The following is a 24,725-nucleotide window of genomic DNA, read 5'->3' as shown; positions in this document are numbered from 1 at the left end:
AGTTAAATACAGAAAGGGCAGCAAAGGCTTCATGTTATATAATGCAAGAAAAAGAAAATCATTATTAATCACCTGAACAGTTTCTTCTTTCCCAGAGTATTTTCCAATTTGGGTCTGCCCACTGATAAAGATCCCTAAAACTGGATGTAAGGGTTTGATTTCAATTTGTTGATCATCGATATACAGAGTTATATCCTCTTCTGTTACTAAGAGACGAATTTGATGCCAGCTTTCATCAAACAATGTCTGTAGAAAGTATAAAAGATCCATAAATACAATTACTAACCTACCTTTATTTCTTAATTCTCATTCCTTTGCTGCAAACCATAAATCTATACTACACAAATCAGCTTTATTGTAATCAAATTCACTCTGACCCAAGCTGGGCCTCAAATGCCACCCACCATTTTTTTTTATTAAACTCTAGAGTTCCTATTACAAATCCCAAAATAGTTATGTTAAACAATTCCCTCAAGGTCACAAATGAGTTTCTAATCTTTTGATCCAAGTGGTTTTTTCATTCCTTATCCTTTTTATTTCATTGCAACTTTGGACTCTATAACTAGTCCCTCCTCTTTGATATTCTCACTGAACTTCCATGATTCAAACCATCTTGATTATCTACATTTCTTCTCCAATTGCTCACACTATTTCTCTTTGAGGACCCCTCTTCCTCAGCCTCCCCTTTAATGAGCCATTCTCCACAGGGCTGTCCTTGACATTTTTTATTCTACTCTTTTGACTATCTCATCTATTCCTGCAGGTCAATTACTACCTCTATGGAAAAATTCCCATATTGATATCAGCATACGATGCCTATAATTCTAATACTGGCTAGAATAATTTTTGGTAGGATGCCTCACAGTTAGTCTGACAGAATATGTTACAAAACAAAATTGAACTATCCCTCAAACTTTCTTCTTATTCCTATTTCCCTTAAATCGTAGGATCTTCAGACTCTAACCCAAAACAAGTTTCTTTACCTCTCATTTTTCCCTCAGTGGCTGTAACAACCGGATGTGATATTCTACCAAATATCTCCTAAACATGATTGAAATTCACATCATGTCCAGTCTTGCTGCCATAATTTAGGCTGAGTGTCTTGATTTATTTGAATAATTTTCAAACATACCTCTGTCTCTAATCCTCCTCTCTCCATACGGTCCTTCCTACTTCCACTAAGCTATCTCACTAGAGTTTTGCCAGAGAATATGGCCCATCTTCTTTCTCTATTCCCAGGACCTAACACCATTCCAAGACAGAGTTGAAAGTATTGTTCATGAATGAAAAAAGAAAAAGAGAGGAGAGCGTTGCTTTGACTAATGCACGTCTATGGTCAAGACCTTTAAAGGGAATCTTGTCATCCATCAAATGAAGTTCACAGCCCTTTGTATGGCTTTCAAGCTCCCCACAATTTGAGCTCATACCTTGCTAGCCTCTTCTTTTATGTATCCTACACTCCACACACAGGTGATACAAATTTCCATTCTCTAAATAAAAGCCCTGAACTGTACTACACATGACTACTCAGTACTGAACCACTGACTTAATGTGTCCTTTGCTTGCTACATCAAAATTCTTGAAGGTCAGTCCAAAAACAATTTCACTTATAAATACTTCCTCATATTTTGTATGAGAATCCACTTTTTCCTCCAAACTCTGGAGGAAATAGATACCATGTATACCATGTATAACATGGTATACATCTATTAAATATCAGATGCCTTGAATTTCTCATTATAAATAATCTCCTTGAAGGCAAGAAACATGCATTAGTCATTTGTCACTTTTTACAGAATCTGGCACACTGCCTTTAATAAAAATGGCAGGCAAATTTTCAAAAATGTATTTACCAAATGAAGAAATTATATAAATGTATAATTTCATATATAATCTCATATATTTCCTAAGTTATATACTATATTAGACTTTCATAATTATAATAATGATCAAAACTTAATTGCTGTTATCACATCTGTATTCTGAACACATGACTTGGAAAAAAGTATCCTTTTATTTTTAGGTTATTGATTTCATTAAAATACCCCTATATGAGAAATAAAATACCCTCATAATGAACATAAATCCTGTATCCATTACCTGCCTGTATTTAATGTTTTAGTGAATGTCTTTATTTCAATATCCTGTAAGACACAGCAATCTAAAATGACCAATACAAACTTTGCAAATGACCAGACCAAAATTCACTTTCTCTAGTCACCACCCACTAGCTCTGTTACTTTGAGTAGGAACTTAATAACTCTGAACTTTGATCTCTTTGTCTGCAAAATGGGAACAACGGATTCTTCCTTGAGTGGTTATTATAATTAAATGTGTTTGGTAACTAGTAGTAGACATTCAAAAATATGTTAGTTCTCCCCTCCCCTAAATTCCCTATGGACGAAGAAACAATTTTCCTTCCTTTGTTAAAGCAACATTAAACTATGAAGTTGATATCTTTTCAATAATGTAAAATGATAGCTCTCTTCTCCCAATACACATAAACCCAACAGTGTTTCTTCACAAATACCATAATCATATCCAGACATCTTTACCTTAACTCGAGGGTCAGCAAAGGTGACCACTTGTGAGCCATTAATCACGCTGGTTGTGGTGAATAGTAAAGTTTTATCCACACCATTTAAGGTAACTGCTATTTGTGGCCTTCCATCAATGGTTAAAATTCTCCACAAATCCCACATTTTCTTGACCTTAAATCTCTGAGTGGAGACAAATACATATGATGGAGGAAGACCTTCTGGGAAAACATTGCTAGGAAAAGAAGAACATGAATAAGGCTTAAAGAATTCTCAACATACCTACAGATACACCAAAAACAATTGCATCAACACATAACATTTACCTTGTGAATTCTGATAAGTCAACTTTTGCTGTTACTTCATATCCTTTTATCTTTGTTGGTAAAAGCTGGATTCTTTTCTTAACCTTTTTCTTTACACCCAAGCCTAAAAGAATATCAAACCCCTTCTCATCTCGAGCTGCCACTGGAATTCGTGTAGGACAGACAGATTCTATAAAGCAAAAGCAACAAAAATTGATTAACCATTTATTATTTCAACAAGAAAAAGAATATCAAGGGAGGGATATTGGAGAATGTAAGAACTATAAAATCTGTATAGGCACACATATATTATGTAAAGGTATTTTTTGAGAAAACATGGGGATTTTTTAGCATTTGAGAATGAAGTCTCAATTGTCTTTTCTCCCCCTAAAAGGGAATAAACATAAAACAGAAATGTAAGAGGAACATTGGTAATGGATTGTCTTAAACATTATGCTGAAGTCTATAAGTTGCTGTGTATTTTGAATATGAGGGGATCTAACAGCTGGGCATTGGAGCGTGGGAGAACCCTGGGGCAGGATCCATTATTCTCATCCAGGACTTTCTGTTAATGAGTCACATGACGTTGATAACTCTTAAATTTCTTGGATCTAGATGAACCCTAAGATTCCTTTCTTGCATTCCCAGCATTTGAGGGGTAAAAAAAATGTGTTGTTCTTAATATTCTTTCCAGTTCTGTAATTTATAATTCTACAGTTTAAATATCATTGGTTCTGTCACTCTGGGAAAAACATTACGTGTGGATCTTTTCTGTTCATGGAAGTTCTAAAAATGGACCTATTTTCTCATCTATTATTAATTATATTATATATTAAGTAATCATATTTGTAAGTAAAGACTATGTCCTTAAGAAAATAATTAAATTTGCATTATATAGTAATCTATATAAATTATAAAAATATGATATGCCTTTCACTTCTCTGGGAAAATAGTGTTTCAAATTACATGGAAATTTTTATGTGGTTGAAATGCTATTAAGCTGTTATACTGCAGAAATCTTGTGATATTTTCAGATTTTTTCCAAGGCCTTCATATAACATACACATTGAGCATGACTGCTTATATTTTTTTAAAGCAGCTAACAGAGAAAAAACAAGAACTCCACTAAACATACCTTAAGATAATCACTCTCTTATATAACATTAAGGAAAGGAAAATATATCATATTTAAAATATAATAAAAAGTAATGACATGAATTTATTAGCCAAAAATATGCAGTCATAACTTGTACCATAGAATATTGGAAATAAAATGAAGGTTTGATATAAATAAAACTGGATATATTTCTGGGAAAGGAAAGACATATTTCTCTTCGGGTCTTAAGATGTTGAGTTTTGAAGGGACCCAATTCATCATATCCTTCTCCCTCTAGTAACCTGAGGCTAACAGATGAGAGGATAAGAAAATCAGGCAAACAGCAGTGTTCATTAGATGTGTGATCCAGTGAGCTCCATTAGGTACACTGTTCTTAACCACACCTTCCCAGCGATGCAGGGCTAATTTATTTCCACCCACCTCAGCAGCAGATTCTGCCGGCTAAAAATCACACATGGTCTACCAGCTACTTTTATCAAACTCACTAACCTGAAAACTTTTTTTCTCATCCAGGGATAAGGAGTGAAAGACAGTGGGGAGAAAGATCAAAACAGTCTAGCTAATCCCTCCACATGAAAACAGAAGAAATAATTATCCCCAATAACATTCCATTATACAGTTTAAATAATAAATCAATGAATAAAATTAAATCTTCCCTATCATTATGAGGCAGTATTTGGGGAAGGTGTTATATAGAACAATCTACAAAGCCTCATTTCAAATGGATTTGATTTAAAACTGCAAAAGAAAGAAATTCAACTGAAAAGAAAACATGTTAAACATTACACAGGGATAATCAGATTTCAACTGCTTCTCTGATTTGCTTTACCAAGGAGAAATTATAAGATGCTGGGCGAGGAGCTCACATGTAGACAAGAACTTTAGGTTTAGACCTAAGCCTCTCTCTCATAACCTCTCATGAGCCTTTGGGTGCTTATCTGTGAAGTGAGAATAATCATCTTCATATGGTTTGTTTGAGGATCAAATATGACAACGTATGTGAAAGGCTTTGTCATTCAAAAGTCACACCCAAGTGCAAGGGATAAAGCACGTATTGTGTCCTTCCTTTTCTCTAATAAAATCCTTTATACTTTATTCTAGTTCCTCAAACTTTATAGAAAGCAGTGTGACAGTTTGTGAAATCAGGAATGTAAATCAATAGTAACAATATAGCCATGTTTTCATGTATACCTAGGTACATCTTTTTAGGAAAAATGTATCTAAATAATTATATGGCCTTGTAGGAATAATCTTCTTCCCAATTTGCTTACCTATAAGGAGAAAAATTAAATATCCTTACACATGGGAAATGAAAAAATGTAGTTAAAATGCTCAAATATAGTTTGTATATTTGCATATGCCCAGAGATAGGAGACAGGCTATAAAATAGGTTCCTACTAAAAGGCTACTTTTGTTACTGGACAGCAAGTGGGGTCCTGCTGCCCGATGCCATCCCCAGAGCAAAATTCTGGAAGCAAAGGTTTAGTGATGGAGGAAAGAAGTCTATTCAAAAGCTTCACAATTTTAAAATAACAGCTTTCCATATGCATTAGTCACCTACAGCTTTAATCACTTAAGCCTATTGATTAAGGCTAAAATCCTCAATACCTGAGTCCTCCTAGCATTCCCTGTTAGTTTTTAGTTATCTTCCTTCTATAGGATTAGTTTACAAACTAAAACAACATAAGATGCAAAGCTACACAATTTTGGAAATAAAGCAGGCTTCTGCCTCAGAGCTCCTTCCCTCCAGAGCACCCAGAGAATACCCCTGCCACCCTCTGCCAGGCCAGCTGACCCTAGGCTGTACCCACAGTTCTTTCCACCCCAAATCCATCCGTTGGGAAACACAGGAAACTGCAGCAGGATCATCCAGCATCCTGGAGGGCCCAAGAGCCAGTCTCTGCCCTTCTTTTATTTTAGGAATTCTGGCCCATAATTCCATGCACTCTGGAGCATTCAGCTTCTCAGCCAATCCTGTCCTAGACTGTACTATTGCTTTGAGGGACCTCCTGCTACAGCCCCTCCCTAGTTCTCCCCAGTGATCTGATCAGATCTCTGTTACTTTGATTACCAAGCAACAATTTTTACACAAACTTCAAGGACATGAAAACAGATAAATAATTAACATTACCATTGTGTAGAAAAAAAGAAATAAATCTATAACTATACAACCACATCCAGAGAGGGGAATAGAAATAAAAATTAAAATTAAACTTTGAAAGTTATAATGTTAAGTACAAGGAAAATCAAATGCTAAGTTGGTCACTTGCTATAACACCTACAACAGGCAGGTAGAATAACCTAGATAAACAAAGTTAATTTTTTAATAGTGCATTCAAGAGCAAAGGCAAAAAAAGACTCACAGAAGACCAAAGTTCACAAATGGTTTCCTATACAGCTTATAAACTTATAATTTCATGTTCAGAGGGTATTTGGAGTAGAAATGCTTTCTGAGATGAGCACAGATTACTCCATTTATTTTAAATGCTGGGGTCCGATAATATTTGCTTCTCTATTAAATCTCAGGACTTAGTAGTATAAGTTATTTAGTCTTATCAGATCATAAAAAATTGTCTTATTTAAAATCATCTCATGAACAGGAACACAAAAACTATGGCAATCAAATGTGTCCAGCTATCCCTTTCTAGTTATAAGATAAAATCACAGGGACACTGATAAATGCATTATTCCAGAACATATGTCGTCTAGTTTATAAGGGCATATTCAACCCATTCTACTCTGCCAAGATGTCTATCTGTCGCCCCCACTCCTAAAGTCACATATTGTGTTGAGAACTGGAGTTCTATGAAGAAGATCTGTGGTGAAAGGCCAAGTAATTTTACTGATCTAGACCTAATAAAAGTCCAATAAAAGAGAGTCGTCTCTGGTGCCTACAGTGTTGCTCAGCTCTGTACCAGCCAATTTCTTGAAACTTTGCTGACTGAACTTGGTTTTAATGTAAGGCCAACATGAGTTACGTGACACTCATACACACCCCTCAATGGTGATCAGTGGCAATTTCATACATTTGCCTTCCCAACATCCATTATATCATCGTGTACTTTAACATCATGCACAAGTTCATCACCATTGTTTCAATTAAGCACTAAGACTGTGATAACTTAGATTCTATTGCATCATATTGGAGATAGAATAAAATAACAATAGCAAAACAAAAATAAATTGTCCAAGTAGAGATCCTCATACCAAAAATTAGGTAAATAACAAAGAAGGCAGCCGCAACTTGACATAATTTCTTTTCTCATTACAGGTTGAATAATCTCATCGCCCTTTACCAGCGAGCAATTCCAACTGTCTTGAAGTTTAGGTTAGAGTCAACAGCACTTTATGTGGGGAAGATGTCTCCCAGATGTATGGCTTACAGACAGTGGGACATAATAAGCCCAGATTCTCCTAAGGTTGCTTTTGGTGATAAGTCAGTGGGAACAGTAGACTCCAACCACTTGTGCACAAACCAGAACAGTCAAAATATTCTGCACAAGTAGCCTTTGTGATCATAGAATGTGTTATTGGACAGTAAGAAAAAAATATTGAAAAATGGAAATCTGTATGTGGCTTTTTTCCATCTTTTAAATTATTTTATTGTTGTTCAAATACAGTTGTCTGCATTTCCTCCCCACCTTTCCACCCCAACCCCACCCAAACCAACCTCCCTCCCTTGCTCCCACCCTCCCCCTTGGCTTTGTCCATGTGTCCTTTATAGTAGTTCCTGAAAATCCTTCCCTGCATTATCCCCCTCCTCCCTCCCCTCTGGTTGCTGTCAGATTGCTCTTCATTTCAATGTCTCTGGTTATATTTTGCTTGCTTTTTTCTTTTGTTGATTACATGTGGCTTTGAAAATAATTAAGAACATAGTTTCAAAAGCTTACAAAATGATAAAAATAACTCATTTGGTTTTGCCATTTTTCACTTTAAAAGCCTTTATTATATGATAAATTTTTTAAGTTATTCTTTCCTCTGAATTCTACAGATGGATAACTGGTAATATGTTTTGCTTTTACATGTATACAGAAAATAGTATGTGTTCAGTTCTTATGCCTTACTCTTTACTCCTTTTCTTTTTCATTTTTAATTTAAATAGACTGAACTTTTGTCAGATATTAGAGTTATATATCATTTTAACATATGCACTCTATTTTTTTTAACCAGACATCCAGGCATCTTAACATGTTCCACTACACCTCCAGAACAGTGACATTAACCTTCAGAAAGTGTGGTCATCACTAAGGTTGGAGTCAGTCACTTAGCCCAAGATCACACCTCAAGAAACGGAGGTGGACAAGTCAGGAATCAAACCTAGTTCTGGGCCTGACTCCAGAGATGGGGCTGGATAACTATATAATCAATAACCTCAGGTTTATTAATAAAACTATCAGAAGACAGTGCTTTACTTTAATAGACATTGTGCTTACTGAATTTTTAAAAACTTAATTAAGGTATATTCTACATTTAGTAAAATAACCTAATGTCAATTAGACAGCTCAATTGGCACATGTGTATACACACATATAATTTGCACCACACAAGATAAAGTATGTCTAACACCTTAGCAACCTACCTCGATTTCCTTTACAGACGGTAACCACCACCACTACTAGAGACCACTGTTACGATTTCTATAACCAGTGATTGGTTGGTTTTGTCTATTGTTGTAGTTAAATACCTAGGAGTTGAATTGCTGTTTCATAGGGTAGGTGCATGCTGTACCCTAGCAGATAATGCCAAAAAACATTTTCAAAGTGGTTGCATTAATTTTTACTCCTGCTAGCATGCCTGTTGCCATTTACAAAGCATGGGGCTATTATGAAAATAAAATATGTAATTAGGTGACAAATATTACATAAAACATCTTAGGGTGAGAAAAAGAAGGGGAGAATAGGTCATTAACACAAGTTTTACACATTCCTATTGAAAATTACTCTGAATGTTTTCTTCTTTATTCCTTTCCTAGAATTAACTTATACAGCTATATCTAAATTTGATCATAAACACTAATCATTTATTTTGTGTATTTTATGAATCACATCATAGTCATTTCACTGTTTGCAATGACTACCCAAACATTGCTTTTCACATAAAATATAAACATATTATGTTAGTTTTCTTGAAACATAGGTCTAGGCTATCTAATTAGATGAATGGAAAATTCATATTTTTGGATATACTACAAGCTCTGACAGTGTAACTTGCCTTTAATACAGATTAGATTCAAATTCTTTAATCTATAGATGTAATACAAAGTTATTCCCCTAAATATAAGGCATTGAAGAGAGAAATTGAAGAAGATACAAGGAAATGGAAGCACATGCCACATTCATGGGTAGGAAGAATTAATATCATTAAAATGTCTATTCGACACAAAGCAATACATTAATGCAATTATAGATTCAATGCAATTCCTATCAAGATTCCAATTATGTATTTCACAGAGCTAGAAATATTTCAAAAATTTATTTGGAACCACAAAAGTTCCTGCATAGCAACAGCAATCTTGATCAAGAAGAACAAAGTTGGAAGAATGATACTATCTAATATCAAACTATACTATAAGGACATAGTGATCAAAACAGCATGGTACTAGCATAAAAAAAGACAGATCAATGTAACAGAATAGAGAGCCCAGAAATAAACCCACATCCTTATAGTCAATTAATATTTGACAGAGGAACCCAACATATACAATTGGCTAAAGGTAGTTTATTCAATAAATGGTTAGGGAAAATTGGTCTAATAAGTATAGAAAAATGAAACCAGACCACCTTCTTACACCACATACAAGAATAAGTTTAAAATGGAACAAAGACTTAAAATATTAGACCCAAAACCATAAAAATTGTAGAAGCAAACATAGGCAGAAAAATCTTGGATATAGCTTGTAGCAATATTTTATCGGGTATATCTCCCCATGCAAGAGAAACAAAAGAAAAAATAAACAAATGGGAGTACATCAAACTAAAAAGTTTTTGCACAGCCAAGGAAATCATCAACAAAATTAAAAGACAACTGCAGAAAGGAGAACATATTCATCAATACATCTGATAAAGGAGTAATATCCAAAATTTATAAAGAACTTAAAAAACTCAACACCCAAAAAACAGACAACCCAATTAGAAAATGGGCAAAGGATCTGAATAGACACTCCTCCAAAGACAACATACTGATGGCCAATTAGATATATGATAAGATGCCCAACATCACTAATCATCAACACAATGAGATACCATCTCACACCTGTCAGGATGGCTATCACCAATAAATCAACGAACAAGTGCTGGCAAGATATGGAGAAAGGGAAATTCTCTGCACTATTGGTGGGAATGCAGCCTGGTGCAGCCACTGTAGGAAGCATTATAAAGGTACCTCAAAAAATTAACAATAGATCTGCCTTTTGACCCAGTGAATATGTCTGAAAGAGCCTAAAACATGAATTCAAAGGAACATAAGCACCCCTATGTTCATTTCAGTGTTACTTACCATTGCCAAGTTATGGAAGCAGCTCAAGAGTCCATTAACAGATCAGTGGATAAAGCAACTATGGGACATTTACACAGTGGAATACTACTCGACCATAAAAAAGAAAAAAGTTCCACCCTTTGGGACAGTATGGATGGACCTAGAGGGTATTATTCTGAGTGAAATAAGCCAGGCGGAGTATGGCAAATACCATATGACTTCACTCATATGTGAAAGCTAATGGACAAATTGAACTTACAAGGAAAATGAGAACAGACTCATAAATGGAGAACAGGATGACAGCTAGGGTGGGGAAAATTAGGGGGTGGAGGGCTTGAGCAAACAGGTAAAAGGACTCACAGACATGGACAACAGTGTGATCATTACAGAGGGTGGGGTATAAGAGGATTAAATGGTAATGGAAAAAAATTATTAAAAAATGCAAAGGTAGGATACTATACCAGGCCACTATTACAAAGTATTATAGGGCTTGAATTAGATAATCAAATTATCCAGCAATCTCCAAGAAAAGAGTAGTACAAAGTATGTATAATATTTTTTTTTCAGATTTTACTTATTTATTTTTAGAGAGAGGGAAAGGGAAGGAGAAAGAGAGAAACATCATTGTTCATGCATGCACATTCCAGTCCACTGTCCTTGGCTGCTAGATTACATTGAAGTCACACAAACAGTTCTTGTTATATTAACAGTGGCTGGACTTTTTCTGGACAGACCTTGTATAGACAAATTCAGAACATTAAAATACTATAATGGTGATGCATATATAGTTTTCAATTTTGATATAGAAGTTAATCGATAAAAGTATAAACAATAACTGTAAAAATATATTAATGAATATATAATATGAGATGATGTAACTTGTGACATCAGTAATAAAGTGTGAGGGAGCAGGGAGATGTGAAAATGTAGAGTATTTGTATGTGACTAAAGTTAAAATATTATCAGCTTAAAACAGATTTTTATAACAATATAATGTTTAATGTAAACCCCATGGTAACCACAAAGAAAATAGTCACATAAGACAAATAAAAATGAGAAACAAATCAAAGAATGTCACTGCAAAAAACAATGAAACACAAAGGAAGACCACAAGAGAGGAAAGAAGAACAAAAAGTCTGTACGACAGAAAACAATGAACAAAATGACAATATTAAGTCCTTGCCTGTCAGTAATTAGTCCAGATGTAAATGCATTAAATTCCCTAATAAGAACACATAGAGTGCCTAAATGGATTAAAAAACACAAAATTCAACTATATATTTATAAGACAGGAATTTTATAATTAGGGACACACACAGGCTAAAAATAAAGTGATGGAAAAAGACACTCCATGAAAATGATAACCAAAAGAGGACAAAGGTGGTGATACTTGGCCAGACGAAATAGGCTTTAATTTAAAAACTGTCCAAAGAGATGAAGGACATTATAATGATAAGAAGGTCAACTCATCAGCAAAACACAACTATAAATATAAATATATACACCTGACATGACAGCAGTCAAATATATAACACATACACTGACAGAACTGAAGGGAGAAATATACAGTAACACAATAATACTAAGGGATTTCAATATACTTCACTTTTAATAATAGATAGTACACGCAGGTAGAAGATCAAAGAGGAAACAAAGGTTTTGAACAACACTGTAGATTAAATGAATCTAACAGACGCACGCAGAACATTCTATCACACAGCTGCAGAATACACATTCTCAAGCACAAGCAAAACATTCTCCAGGAAAAAGACATGTTAGGTCAAAAAATGAACAAGTCTCAACACATTCAAGAAGGCTGAAATTACACTATGTATATTTTCCAGCCACAATAGAATGAAACCAGAAATTATTTGTAGAAGGAAAGTTAGAAAATTCAAAAATATGTGGGGGAAAAAAGAAACTAAACCACTTTCTTGAATAATCACTGAGTCAAAAAATAAATCAAAAGAGAAATTAGGACATTATCTTAAGAAAACAAAAACAAAAAGTAAAACACAACATACCAAAACTTATGAGATGCAGTAAAAGTAGGAGTACTAAGAAAGAAATTTATGGCAATAAAAATCTACATTAAAAAAATAAAGTTCTCAAATAAACAACCTAACTTTTCATGTCAAGGAATTATTAAAAAAATAAACTAAGCCCCAAAATAGCAGAATGATGAAAGTAAGATTAGTATGGAAATAAGTAAAATAGAGAATACTAAAACAATAGAAAAATTCAACAAAACTAAGAGTTGTTTTTCAAAAGATCAACAAAACTGAAAAAACCTTTAGCTAGGTTAACTAACAAAAAAAAGAGAAGATTCAAATTTAAAAAAACAAGAATGAAAGAGGAGATATTGAAACCGATACCACAGAAATACAAAGGGCCACAAGAAACTGTAATAATTATATACCAACATATTTGATAACCTAAAATAAATGGATATATTCCCAAAATACACAACCTACTAACACTGACTCATGAGAAAACAGAAGATCTGAACCTGCCTGTAACTAGTAAAAAGATTCAATCAGTCATCTAGAACCTCCCACCAAAGAAGAGTCCGGAACCAGATGTCTTCACTGGTAAATTCTAAACATTTAAAGAAGAATCATGCCAGCCTCTCTCAAACTCTTCCAAAAACCGAAAGGAAATAGTTCCACACTATTTTTATGAGGCAAGCATCACCCAGATATCAAAGCCAAAAAATGACACTATAAGAAAAGAAAACTACAGGCCAATATTCCTGATGAATACAGGTATAAAAATCCTCCACAAAATACTATCAAATTGAATTCAAAAGCATATCAAAAGGATTAAAAAGCATCCTACACCATGACCAAGTGGAATTTTTCCTTGAGATGCAGATGATTCAACCTATTTAAATCCATGTGTTCGATTCCCAGCCAGGGCACATGCCTGGGTTGCAGGCTGGTTCCCTGCAGGCCAACTCCCAGCAGGGGACACATGAAAGGCAACCATACATTGATATTTCTCTCCCTCTCTCCTTCCTCTCTGAAGATAAATAAATAAAATCTTTAAAAATAAATAAATAAATAAATAAATAAATCCATATGTATGATTCACCACATTAACAGAACAAGGTATGAAAGTCACATAATTGTCTCAACAGATGCAGACAATGCATTTGTTAAAATTCAACATCCTTTCATGATTAAAAAAAAAAGCTTACCAAAATAAGTATAGAAATAATTTACCTCAACATAATAAAGGCCATATATGAAGAGCCATAGCTAGTGAACATACAAGTCACTCAACGGTGAGAAATTGAAAGTTCTTTCTCTAAGGTCAGGAACAAGATAAGAAGACACACTCCTGACACTTTTATTCGGCATAGTATTAGTAATACCAGCCAGAGCATGAAAAATAATAAAATACTATGAAATAAACTTAACCACAGAAGCAAAAGACTTAAATTTAAAAAAAAAAAACCACTGCTGAAAGAAAATTAAAAACAAATGAAAAGACATATCATGTTCATGGATTAGGAAACTTCATATTTTAAAAATGTCCATAACACACAAAGTGATGTACAGATTCAGTGTGATCTCTATCAAAATCCCAATGACCAGTCACAGAAGGACAAATACTGCACAATTCCGCCTTGAAGAACTAACTAAAGTAGTCGAACTCACAGAAACAGAAAATAGAATGCTGGTTGTCAGTTGTGGGGAGAAGGAGATGGAGGGCTTGCTGTTCAATGCGCATAGGGCTCCAGTCACGCAACAGGAAAAAGCCCTAGCTATCTACAGTACAGCGCTGGGCATATAATTAGCAGTACTGTCCTGTGCACCTAAAGTACTTTAAGAGGGTATACCTCACACTGTGTTTTTACCAAAATAACAAAATAGCAAACAAGGTGCTCAATGTCACTAATTGTCAGAGAAATGCAAATGAAAACCACAGTAAGATATACCACCTCATGCCTGTCAGAATAGCTGTCATCAATAAGTGAACAAAGTGTTGAGTCTTTAGAGAATGTGGAGAGGAGAGAACCCTCCAGCACTGTTGGTGGGAATGCTTACTGGTACAGCCACCAAGGAAAACAGTATGAAGCTGCCTCAAAAATATTAAAAATGAAACTGCCCTTATGACTCATCAATTTTATTTGTGGGTGTGTGTCAGAAGAAACCCAAAACACTAATTGGAAAGAACACATGTACTTCTATGTTGATTACAGCATTATTTACAATAACCGAGATATGGAAAAAACAATTGTCCACCAATAGACAAATGGATAAAAAAGCCATGGCACACACATACAATTAAATATTACTCAGCCATAAACAAGAATGAAGTGTTACCATTTGTGACATCATAGATGGAACTAGAGTGTATTGTGTTCAGTGAAATAAGTCAGTCGGACAAAGACAAATACAGTATAATTTCACTTATATGTGGACTCTAATGAATAAAATTAATGAACAAACAAAACTGAAAAACACTCATGCAGAGAACAGACTGACGGCTTCCAGAGGGGAGGGGGTTAGGGGACAAGGTGAAAAAGGTGAAGGGATTAAGAAATGCAAATAGGTAGTTACAAAACAGTCATGGGATGTAAAATACTGCATAGGCAATATTGGGAGGAATCACTTGGTAAAGTATATGATTATTTAACCACCATGTTGTATACCTGAAACCAATAAAAAATAATATTGAATACATTATTGAATGCTGTAATTCAATATTGAAATAATATTGAATGCTGTAATTTAAAGTTTAAAAAAAGAAAAAATAATAGTAAACAAAAGAAAAAATAGACTCTTAGATGAAGAAACCATTGCTCACCAACAAAAAGTGGACCTGAAATAATGTTGTGCAGAATACCCCTTCATGGAAATGATAGGTCAGTGAAGATGAAATAATCCACATGGGAATAAGAATGTAAATAATATTTTGTTCACTCTGGATCAACCACACCAGAGCACAAAAGGAAACAGCATTAGAAAATGGTAATTTTATATGCTGAGAACCTCAACGTAGAAGTTAACTATTTGTCAAAAAAAAATGAAACTATTGCCCTAGGTGGTGTGGCTCAGTGGCTCAGTGGCTCAGTGGGTGAGCGCCAGCCTGCAAACCAAAGGGTCACCAGTCTGATTCTCAGTCAGGGCACACATCTGGGTCATGGGTCAAGTCCCCAGTTGGGGGGTATACAAGAGGCAACCAATCAATGTTTCTCTCACACAATGATGTTTCTCTCCCTTTCTTACTCCCTCCCTTACCCTCTTCTTTTCCTTCTAATCAAATAAAATCTTTAAAAAATAAAATAAAATTACTGCCCTGGCCAGTGTGAGAATCAGCCCATAACCGAAAAGTTGAGGGTTTGGTCCCTAGTCCAGGTGCTTATGGAAGGCAAGCAGTCCATGCTTCTATCTCGCATTGATGTTTCTCTCTCCCCCCCTACTCTCTCCCTTCCTCTCTCTGTGAAAGCAATGAAAAAATGTCCTCAGGTGAGAATTTAAAAAATGGAATTAGCAAATGATTCAAACATAAATTACATGGTTTGAGGTTGCTATAATATAGCAATACATTGGTCAATTAATCAACCCAATATGGTATAAAAAGTCAAGTATAAAATGTCTATATATTCAATAAGTATCATTTCAAAAAGTACACTTTAAAAGATGGCTATTGTAAAATATGTATGTAAAGTAAATAGACAAAGACATTAGATTCTTTTTGAGTATGAGGAACAACTTGGTAAGATTTCAAATTTGGTATTTTTTCTTACAGATTGTATATTTAGCTGTAAAAACTTACACTGCCTTAAAGCACAGCTACTCTTTATGTGTAATTAGAATTGTTAAAATAGAATGGATTTCCCGTAACATCTGTCTACAGAAAAAAATCTATGAAGCAAATACTGAACAAACATATTTAATCAAATTTATATTTTAGGATAAAAATGGATGTTAAGTGAAATCTCATCATGAAAAGTCTATTTTAACCATGAAATATACAAGCCTGTCTGGAAAAAGTCCAGCCATTATTAATATAACAAGAACAGCTTGACCCACATTTATGTAACCTGGCAGCTCAGAAGAATAACTGGAACGTGAGTGCGTTAACAATGACAACTTCACTGTACTAGTCAGTGGGATGATAGATGCCTCTGAGTGAGCATGTGTACTGTGTGGCTATACATTCAAAATGACTGAGCGAGTAGAGCAACGAATCTCCATCAAACTTTGTGTGCAGCTTGAATATTCCTCTGCAGAAACTAATCAGATGATTCAGAAGGCCACAGCTACGGGCACCTAGTGACTGCAGCTTCATCACAACACATCTGCTCATGCATCATGTCTCATGCACAGATTTTTAACAAAACATCAAATTATCCAGGTAACTCAATCCCCCTACAGCCCAGATTTGGTGCTCTGCAACTTCTGGCTTTTCCCCAAACTGAAATCACATTTGAAAGAGAAGAGATTTCAGACTGTCAATGAAATTCAGGAAAATGGAAGGGGGCAGCAGATGGCAATTGGGAGAACTGTGTGAGGTCCCAAGGTGCCTCCTTGGTGCCTCCTTAAAGTGGGCTGAGCCATCATTGTCCTATGTACAATATTTCTTGTATCTTGTATCTTCTTCAATAAATGTCTCTATTTTTCATATTACATGGCTGGATACTTACTAGGCAGACCTCTTGCATGTAATCCTCAAAACCAAAGATTCTATTGACAAAATATTAAAAATCTAAATCTTTCTTGCCTGTTCAAGATAAGTCAACACGGTTTGACAATTAGAGACTCATAATAAGAACAACTGTGATGACTATTTACACTTGTTATAGGACCTTTTTAAAAGTTTGGTTAAAGAAAATGCTTAATTTCTTAAACAAATAGTCTTAAAAACTTCAAAATATGTTTACCATATCCCCTAAACCAGTACTTTAAAAAATAGAGGAATTAACTTTTTCTAAGCCACAATCATTTATATTTTTTTCTATCAAATATAAACCAAAATCAGTCTATGGCCATACCACCCTGAAGGCACCCAATATAAACCAAATATAAACCAAAATCAGCTTTTGGAGTTTTTGATGGTAAACTGGAAAAGGAAGCCTTTCCATTTTATATGAATATTATTTTTCTAGGTATGTGATATCTTAAATGCTCGTAATGCTAAAAATAAAAGATTTGCAAATTACACTCCCCTTCAAGTAATCTGAATGTAACATGTTAATAGTTTGAAAATTATACACACAATATATTATATAATAATATGAAATTGAGTATTAAATTATATGTACAATATTATTCTTACTTAGACACATGAATAAACTCTTAGACAATCTGAACTGAAAAAAAGGATCAAAATAAAAAAAGGTGAAAAACTCATTAAGTATCGCAGTTTGATTCCCAGTCAGGGCACATGCCTGGGTTGCAGGCCAGTTCCCAGTAGGGAACTCACAAGAGGCAACCATACATTGATGTTTCTATCCTTCTCTCCTTCCCTTCCTCTCTAAAGATAAATAAACAAAATCTTAAAAAAAAACTCATTAATAGAAATTACATCAGGTATTATTTGCATATATTTTTATCCTTTATGTATCTTTATTTTCTACTATCTCCACAAGAGGCTTGTTGTACCTGAAAACTAAAACAACAAATATAACAAGATATTGTATTCCCCAACTGTAAATTTTAAAAGTAATTGTTTCTAAAAACAAAACATACCCAGAATAAATATAACACAAAACCTGTGTTCACTTCAATTCTAACATACTAAGTTATCTGACATTAAATATAACTATCTATACCAGTGTGAAACAACAGGTTATGCCAAGATGTAAGAAAGTCTAATTATTGTGTACAAATTATACTAAGGCTCACCTTCACACAGTTTCTGCTTCATCACCTCCCTTATTCTGGATATCACAATGTAATCTTCCACATAAAACACGTAAGTAGATGAAGGCTTGTTGGCAATAGCTCGGAGTTCTGTATCTTCTGTTTCCGAGCCAACGCCGATGGCAAATAATATTATTTTATTATCTCTTGCAGCTTCTGCTGCATCTTTGACTTCGTCTTGGGATTTACCATCCGTAAGTACTACCGCTATCTTAGTCAGAAATCGTGAGGACTTGGCGAAAAGGTAATCGAGTGCAAACTGGATAGCCTTGCCAGTCCGTGTGTTTCCTCCTAAGTAGTGTATGGAGTCCATTGCTGCCATCAGCTTCTCTCCGGAATCATGGCTTCCAAGCGGAATCTCCAGTACAGGATAGTCGCTGTACTGCACCACTCCAACCTGAATAAACTTTGGTCCTATGTCAAAGTTTTTTGTGATATTGACAAGCCACTTTTTTACTATTTCAAAGTTTTCTGGGCCAACACTGTATGAACCATCTAAGATGAAAACTAAATCTGTCGGAGCAGTTCGACAACCTAAGTGAAAGAAAATATCATCAGAAAACATGTTATACAGAAAGCAAAAAGTAGAAAGTTTTAAATATGTGATTTTTTAATTAACCAGATGGAGCAAATTCTTTCACAGTATATTAGTATATCAAATCACTACAATGAATACTTTTAATATCATATAATTTACATGTCAATTATACCCCAATAAAGGTGATTTTTTAAAAGATCATGGTAATTATTTATAGGAGCTTTGTTAAGATACATTGTTTAGCTCATGAAAATTCTTTGTGAGGGCTATTATTTTTGATATTTTTAATTATCTTATTTTTATTTAATCTTTACTGTATTTTTCCATTACCATTTAGTCTCCTTATGCCCCCAACTCTGACAACCACCACACTGTTGTCCATGTTCATGAGTCCTGTTTCCTTTTTGCTCAGTCCCTCCACCCTCTGACCTCCCCCTCCCTCAGCTGCCATCGGCTCTCCATCTATGAGCCTGTCTCCGTTTTGCTTGTTGGTTGAGTTTGTTAATTATTTTATTTTTAAAATTAATGATTCAGCTTTAAAAGTAGGGAATAAAAATATGTATGCTGAACATAAAATCTAGACATTTCTTGGTAGGTATAAGTATTACCTACCATAAAGCAGCATTTTATTCTATTTCCCTACTGAATAAATAAAAATAAATTTTAAAATGCATGATTTTCAGCTATACATTAATATCATTGTTTTAAGTTATCAATGAAATATGTTTTATTTGATACTACCTAAAATATGCACAAATACATATAAGCCAATTAACAGGGAGAAAGAAATTAAAATAAATGTTCTGCCAACTTCAGGATTCAAGCAGCCACTAAAGATTCATATTCTTTAATATAGTTGATAAAAGTGAAATGAACCAAGATCACCAAAGCCATCACGCTTGCACTACATGCAAAGCAAGTTTTTCGATGTCTGAACTCTCATCGTCAGTGAATAATGTGGTCAAAGATTAGCTTGTGCTATGTGAATTCAAGGGCATAAAGGTATTTGTTTATCCATAAAGATTCTTGTTTCAAGATATCAGGAAATGGTGTCAGCACATCTTGTAGTTCTACTGAGTAAAAGACTAACTCCAGTGCAAGTTATACCTAGACAAGTTCTAAGCACTTATACAAAGAAAAAGAAAAAACTTCACTCTCTTTTCCACAGCACACAACATGCTTCTAACTCTACTCCTTTCTTTCTTTTTCTTTTTTCTTTTGTGTATATATATATATTGAATATCTACTCTATGTCTGATATCATGCTAGATACTGGCCTCAAAGATCCGTAAGATACCTCAAAAAGGTCAGAGTCTAGTCATACAGACAACTGGCTGGCTAGGGGAAGTACAAACCATTATGAAAACATTTAGGAGGCATTAGTAAACCTACCTGTGGAAAGTCAAGAGTGGTTGCATGGGAAAGCCAACAGGCCACCTGAAATCTGAAAGGACAGCTTTGGCCAGGTGAAGAGACGGACATTTTAATCAGAAGGAACAGTGCAAAGGTCCAGAGATGAGAGACAAACACAGCCAAAAAGACAAACTAATTTGTTTGGATAGGTCCAATAGTTGAAATGGCCAACAGAGTGCACAGGAAGGAACTCAAAACACCAAAAATACTACTGTTCCTGGCCTATCTGATAAGGATCACATGCCCCTGGATTTGATGAGTTGGAAGAAAATGAGATGAGCCAAGGTAATATGTAGCAAATTTTTACCCATATTAAGTGGTCTCCCTTAATTTGTGATTAAATGACCAATTTAAAGTTATAATAAGGGTAATTTATATTCAGTATATAATTATGCTGAATATAAATTCAGTATAATAATTCTTATTTAAATTATCTTATTATACTGAATTCTTATTCAGTATAATAATTCTTATTTAAATTATCTTATAATTTAAATAAGATATCATAATTGCAAGGAATGGTATTAGGAAAAAATTTAGTGAAAGCAGTATTAGAATATTTGTACCTCCTTAGGAGTAAATTATTAATCAGTTTTTCTCTTTCCCTGTCTTCCACTTCCTCACTCCTCCCTCTCTCCTTTTTATTCTATCCTGTTTCTTATCTTTGCCTACTTACATATCTGAGATGATAATGACAAGGCTCACACAAAGAGTCTTCAATTTTATGGTTACCTCAATGTACCCTCATCACGGTAACCAGCAAAAATAAACACTATTGTCAGGTGAACATGTACCACAGTCAAGCCGCTACTAGAAGAAAAAATCTCTGTCAAAACACAGATTGGATTTGTCTCAAAAATGTAAGTGTGATTATGATGTTACTCTTAAGGTGGCAGGCAGTGGTGCAGTGCAGAGGGCGCACTCCAACAACCTCTGCATGGTGACCACGGCCAGAGTTCAGGGCAGGGACACCAGAATGGAAGTTGGCCCAAAGGCAACTTTTCTAACCCAAGGGAATGCAATTCTTCTGTTATTTTTGGACACTGGTCTGGGGTTATGGGTTTGTTTTTTTTCAGGTTTTGAAAAGACAAGAAGGTTGTGTTTGCAGAGCTCTTCAATGTTGCTCTTCCTAAATACTGTGAGACTCACTATTGTCTGGACCTGCTAGTGTTTGTTTGATACTTGATTCTGTGGTTACCTATTACGGGCTTATTCTTGGCCCTTCCTACCCCTTTCCAGAGCCATAGAACACATATTTCATACCTGTAAGTTTAGCCAAGACCATGGGTACAAAAAGCAAATATTGCTGTTGATAAACACCAGACCAAATACCACTCCAAGAGACCTGCTCCTTAGGGAGATGAATCACTGATGTCATAGAAAAGGAATGGACTAAAGACCAAAAGCATAGTTTAAATATTAGTTACAGCTCTAACAAGCTGTATGATACTAGGTATGCCTCTTAAATTTTGTGAATCTCTTTTCCCACTCAAAACACAGAGAAAAGAGTCTACCTTTTAGTATTAGGTGAATTAAACTATAAGAGTTATGCAAATATTGTTTTAATAAATAAGTTGATATTTAACAAGTATCAACTTATTTATTAATTTAACTTATTTAATAAATTAGTTAAATCAGTGTGTCAAACCACCTGATTTAACTGTTACAGAAACCAAAATTAATTTATACTAAGGCCCTTATAAGTTTTAAAATATGAAAATAAGCAAACTCTTAAAAAAGAAGAATTATATTTGTAACTAGTGGCCTGGGTAGCAGAACTACATTAATTTATCCCTCCTTCTCTAATGAAAGCCTTCCTACAGTCAGAATAGTCACCATTTACTGAGACATCACTGCACTAACCATTTACATGCATTACCTCACTCACATTGCTTATCTCATTACGTCTATTAGATTACCTCCTGGGATGGTCCTGATAACCACCCTGGGAGGTAGGTACTTTTTTTCCATCTTCTTATCAGGAAGCTCCTAAACAGCTGAACTCAATACCAGACTGTTTATTCTAAAGCCCGATGGGTGAACAGCATAAACAATTTCCATAGGATTGTCTCAAAATTACCTCAGATAGAAGCTTTTCTTCTCACTTAGTGTGTAACAAAGCAATTCACTCATTTTAGGAAATTACATCATCATAGACACTAAGAATGGGTCTTTAATAAGCTCTCCATACTTGTTTTCTACAACCAACGTGTTGAAAACAAAGAGGGGCAATGCTGACAGTTCTTACTTGATCTTATTTCCCCATCCTCAGCGGATACAGAAGTCTGAAGAAGCAGGACCAAAACTATCCAAAGAAATGTCATATGGTGAGCCATGTTTCTGTTTTCCTTCTAATATTTTGGTTTTAGGATTCCTAAAAAAAAACAAGAAAAAAGGAGGGCCAGATATATTAGAAAAATATAGACAAATACCTATCCATTTTAAGTTTAATTTTAAAATTGCAATATCAAGTTTCAGTACAGTTAATTTTTACTACCCTTAAAATTAATTTGTGTATCTAAAATAGCCACATTATAAATATATTATGCAAGAGGACAATAAGTAGGTGCTGAAGAATACCATGAAAAGTCTTTTAATTCATAATTATCTTGAAAAGTTATAAACTTCTGTGAAACTTTGAGTTTTGTCCAAAATACTTACTAGAATTCCTTTCAGTATCTTCTCTAAAGCATTATCACATTCTTATTATTAACTCAATGGTAGCAAACATTCTTCTTTTAAATGTGGATTTGCACTTTAAAAACACTCAAAGAATATCTGGTAAAAATATTTATATGATATAAATATAAAGCTGAGTGATAGTTTAATTTTTTAATGGAGTATAACTATAAACTTTAAGATATATTTTATTTGATTTATAAACACTGTGTTATATGACTTTAATACATCTTTTAAGTAAGTCCAAGGACTTCACTTCTGGTTACAATGTGGAAAATTGCACGACTTTCACTCCCAACAATAATAACACGCCAGATTAATTATAAAACGATAGTGTTTTTAAACCCAGAAATGAGACAGGATGTAAAGAAACCTAAATGAGCCAAATTCTAAAAGTTACTAATCCTTCTTAAGGTAGAAAACATTCTGGCATGCTCTTATCCCTAGCAGAAAGAGAAGCCTCCTCATGAAGAGGAATTTGCCAAAGCATTAAAGAAACCAATCAAAGCTAGGGAGACAAATTAGAATCCTGAGGGGCCCCAGCCACAGAACAAGTATGTCCCACCCAGCAATTCTTCCCCACATATTTTCAATTCATAGAGGAGACAAGTAATGCAAAGAAAGATGAGAGCAGTTTAAACAGCCGATCCCCTCATCGGCTCCCCACACAGGCATTATGCAGATACCCAGGGTGTATCTCAAATACAAATCCTTGATTTGCGGCATGCCGGGAGAGAAGCAACAGAACTGAGAGAAAACCCTCCAAGGCACTCTAGTCCTTTACCACAGTGGAGAGAGAGGTCATGAAAAGCAGAAGGACAAGAGAAAAACAGTATTTAGAAACACAAAAAGCTGAAAGCCACCCTAGCTGGTGTAGCTCAGTGGATTGAGCACAGGGCGGTGAACTCAACAATCACGGTTTAATTCCCAGTCAGGGCATGTGCCTGGGTTGCAGGCCAGGTCCCAGGGGGGATGCATGAGAGGCAACCATACATTAATATCTCTCTCCCTCTTTCCTTCCCTTCCCCTCTAAAGATAAATAAATTTTTTAAAAATCTTTCAAAAAAACAAGCTGAAATCCATACTGAAAGAAACCATACAAAAAGAAACCATACTGAAATCCAGCATACAAGAAACCTTGATGGGAAGAAAAGCTGAAAGAAATCTCCCAAGGGTATCACAAAATATAAGAAGAAGCAACAAAATCTGATTACTGATCAGGAGAAAATACTCAGTATAAGTAAACCCAGAGATGATCTAAATGTCAGATATATCAAACAAGGTTTATAAAAGAGCTATAATAAATTTGTTAAAAGATCTAATAAAGAAGATGGACAACAATGTGCAAAAATATGGAAAAATTTTAGAAAGAAATGGAAACTAAAAAAAGAGATACAAACTGAAAAGCTTACAATAAAAAGTATATCGAAAAAGAATTTAGGCAATGGGCTTAACCAACTACATGTAAGGAGAAAATCCGTAAACTCAAAAATTAAGTCAATAATAGAAATTATTACAAATGAAACCCAAAGCAAGGGGGAGGATGGTAATAAAAGGAGTAAAGCATCTGAAGTCTATGGGAAAATACCAAGTAATCTTNTAAAAGATCTAATAAAGAAGATGGACAACAATGTGTAAAAATATGGAAAAATTTTAGAAAGAAATGGAAACTAAAAAAAGAGATACAAACTGAAAAGCTTACAATAAAAAGTATATCGAAAAAGAATTTTGGCAATGGGCTTAACCAACTACATGTAAGGAGAAAATCCGTAAACTCAAAAATTA

General features: G+C 34.6%; 1 protein-coding gene across 1 annotated transcript in view; it reads right to left on the bottom strand.

The window, feature by feature from the left end:
* The window catches only part of COL21A1 (collagen type XXI alpha 1 chain), a 120,436-nt gene extending 97,805 nt beyond the window's left edge, over positions 1-22,631 (bottom strand). The window contains exons 1-5 of the mRNA XM_037056352.1: positions 22,510-22,631; positions 18,293-18,844; positions 2,864-3,032; positions 2,556-2,772; positions 73-246 (exon numbers count right to left, since the gene is read on the bottom strand). Coding sequence (XP_036912247.1) covers positions 73-246; positions 2,556-2,772; positions 2,864-3,032; positions 18,293-18,844; positions 22,510-22,597 — 1,200 coding nt within the window. The 5' untranslated portion in view covers positions 22,598-22,631. The remainder of the gene's footprint in view (positions 1-72; positions 247-2,555; positions 2,773-2,863; positions 3,033-18,292; positions 18,845-22,509) is intronic.
* Positions 22,632-24,725: the final 2,094 nt, after the last annotated feature.

Source organism: Sturnira hondurensis, unplaced genomic scaffold (assembly GCF_014824575.4).
Source record: "Sturnira hondurensis isolate 20B ecotype Veracruz unplaced genomic scaffold, ASM1482457v3 Scaffold0008908, whole genome shotgun sequence".
NCBI lineage: Eukaryota > Metazoa > Chordata > Mammalia > Chiroptera > Phyllostomidae > Sturnira > Sturnira hondurensis.
Note: the sequence above shows the minus strand (reverse complement) of the source record. Positions and strands in the feature narration are given on the sequence as shown.